The 1,654-nt window shown below is 37.3% G+C and overlaps 1 protein-coding gene across 1 annotated transcript in view; it reads left to right on the top strand.

The window, feature by feature from the left end:
• LOC116853208 overlaps positions 1–1,645 on the top strand; it is a 2,636-nt gene extending 991 nt beyond the window's left edge. Inside the window, exons 2-4 of the mRNA XM_032834162.1 lie at positions 477–834; positions 967–1,596; positions 1,638–1,645. Coding sequence (XP_032690053.1) covers positions 477–834; positions 967–1,596; positions 1,638–1,645 — 996 coding nt within the window. The remainder of the gene's footprint in view (positions 1–476; positions 835–966; positions 1,597–1,637) is intronic.
• The last annotated feature ends 9 nt before the right edge of the window (positions 1,646–1,654 follow it).

The raw sequence follows: 1,654 nt of genomic DNA, 5'->3' as shown, positions 1-1,654 counted from the left end.
ACATTTTTTACAACATTCAGATAGAATGAAGCTGTTTATTTCGGCGTAATGTGCCGGCCCGCCTAACCTCACTTTTGATTTATAATGTTAGAGAGGACGGCATGATCACATTTGAATTAGGAAAGTCCTGTTGACAAGAAAATGAAGCTGAAGAGTGAAAAGGAGCTTTCTACCCACCTAGAATCTTTTCTCTTTCATGTGTTTCAACATGTGTTGTTGTGTTATCATGGTGTTGCAATATTATTTTTGTTAACTTTGTTGATATTTTGTCATTCAGGTATTATCCTCTTTAGTCTATTGTAAAGTGAAGTATGAAACGCAAGTTGCATGCTGCATCTGTAAAAGTAGTCAGAAAGCTTCTTTATACCGAAGAAGTAAGACAAACTTTATCACAAGTTGATGATGCATTAGAAGTTTTTGAGGTAGGAAGCCATAATCAACATTCAGTCAGGGATGATTCATTAGTTTATTCAGAGGTGGAGGAGAACCGAAACAATCTTTCCAGTGATGATAATGAATTAGATCACAATGATTGCAATACTAGTTTTGAGCAAGAAGCGGAGGCTGAAGCCGTTGATATTGATTTAGATGAAGAGTTTGCAATTAATATCCAGGACCAGAATGACATTCAGTCAGCAGAGGATTCTGATAAATACATGTCAAGGTTTTTGAAGGAATGGGCAATGAGGGGTGTTGCACATAGGAAAGTTGATGAACTTCTTGCAGGGCTAAGACCCCTCCATAGCTCTTTACCAAAGTCTCACAAGACTTTACTGCAAACCCCACGCAGAGTTGAATTGCAACGTAATGGTGAAGGTTCAATGTGGTACAAAGGTATCATTGCTAATTTAAATCAAAGGATCACAGATGATTACTTGCTGGAACGCAAAGAAATTATTATTGATGTAAACATTGATGGTTTGGCATTATTTAGCAGCACTGATGATAATTTCTGGTGTATACTAGGTTGTCTGATAGGAGAAGCTGTACCATTCATCATAGGTGTGTGGCATGGTTTTGGAAAAGCAGACAGTATTAATGCTTTTTTAACGGACTTTATTCATGAAGTTGATGAATTAGCACTGAATGGTTATAACTTTCATGGCAGCCGCTTTCCCTTTAAAATCGGGAATTACATACTCGATGCTGTAGCACGACAATATGTAAAATGTATTTCAAGTCACAACAGTGTTTATGCATGTGAAAAGTGCACAGTAAGAGGTGCGCGTTTTAGAAATCGTGAAATCTTTTTGGATTTTAATGCACCATTGCGTACAGATGAATCCTTTAGGAGAAAGGATCAGCTTGATCATCATGATGGAGATTCGCCCCTAGAAGCCATGAGAAGTGACAACAATAGAATGATTTCACAGTTTCGTTTAGATCCCATGCATTTGTTATTTGAAGGAGCTTTTAAAAGATGGGTTCAATATCTCTGTGGGTATCAAGCTATCACATATGGTAAAATCTCAAGGTTAGCATGTTTCAATTTATGTTCTGGTATGATTGACATTGCTCCTTGGATCCCCATGGAATTCAGTCGTAGACCGAGATCTTTGTATTATCAAGCCAAGTTTAAAGCAACTGAGAGGAGGCGTCTTCTTTTGTATGATGGAGTGCGAATTTTTCTATACAAGATTCATGAAAATACTTA

Source organism: Odontomachus brunneus, unplaced genomic scaffold, assembly GCF_010583005.1.
Source record: "Odontomachus brunneus isolate Ranch 3 - 2012 unplaced genomic scaffold, Obru_v1 Obru_scaffold_287, whole genome shotgun sequence".
NCBI classification, from domain to species: domain Eukaryota; kingdom Metazoa; phylum Arthropoda; class Insecta; order Hymenoptera; family Formicidae; genus Odontomachus; species Odontomachus brunneus.
Note: the sequence above shows the minus strand (reverse complement) of the source record. Positions and strands in the feature narration are given on the sequence as shown.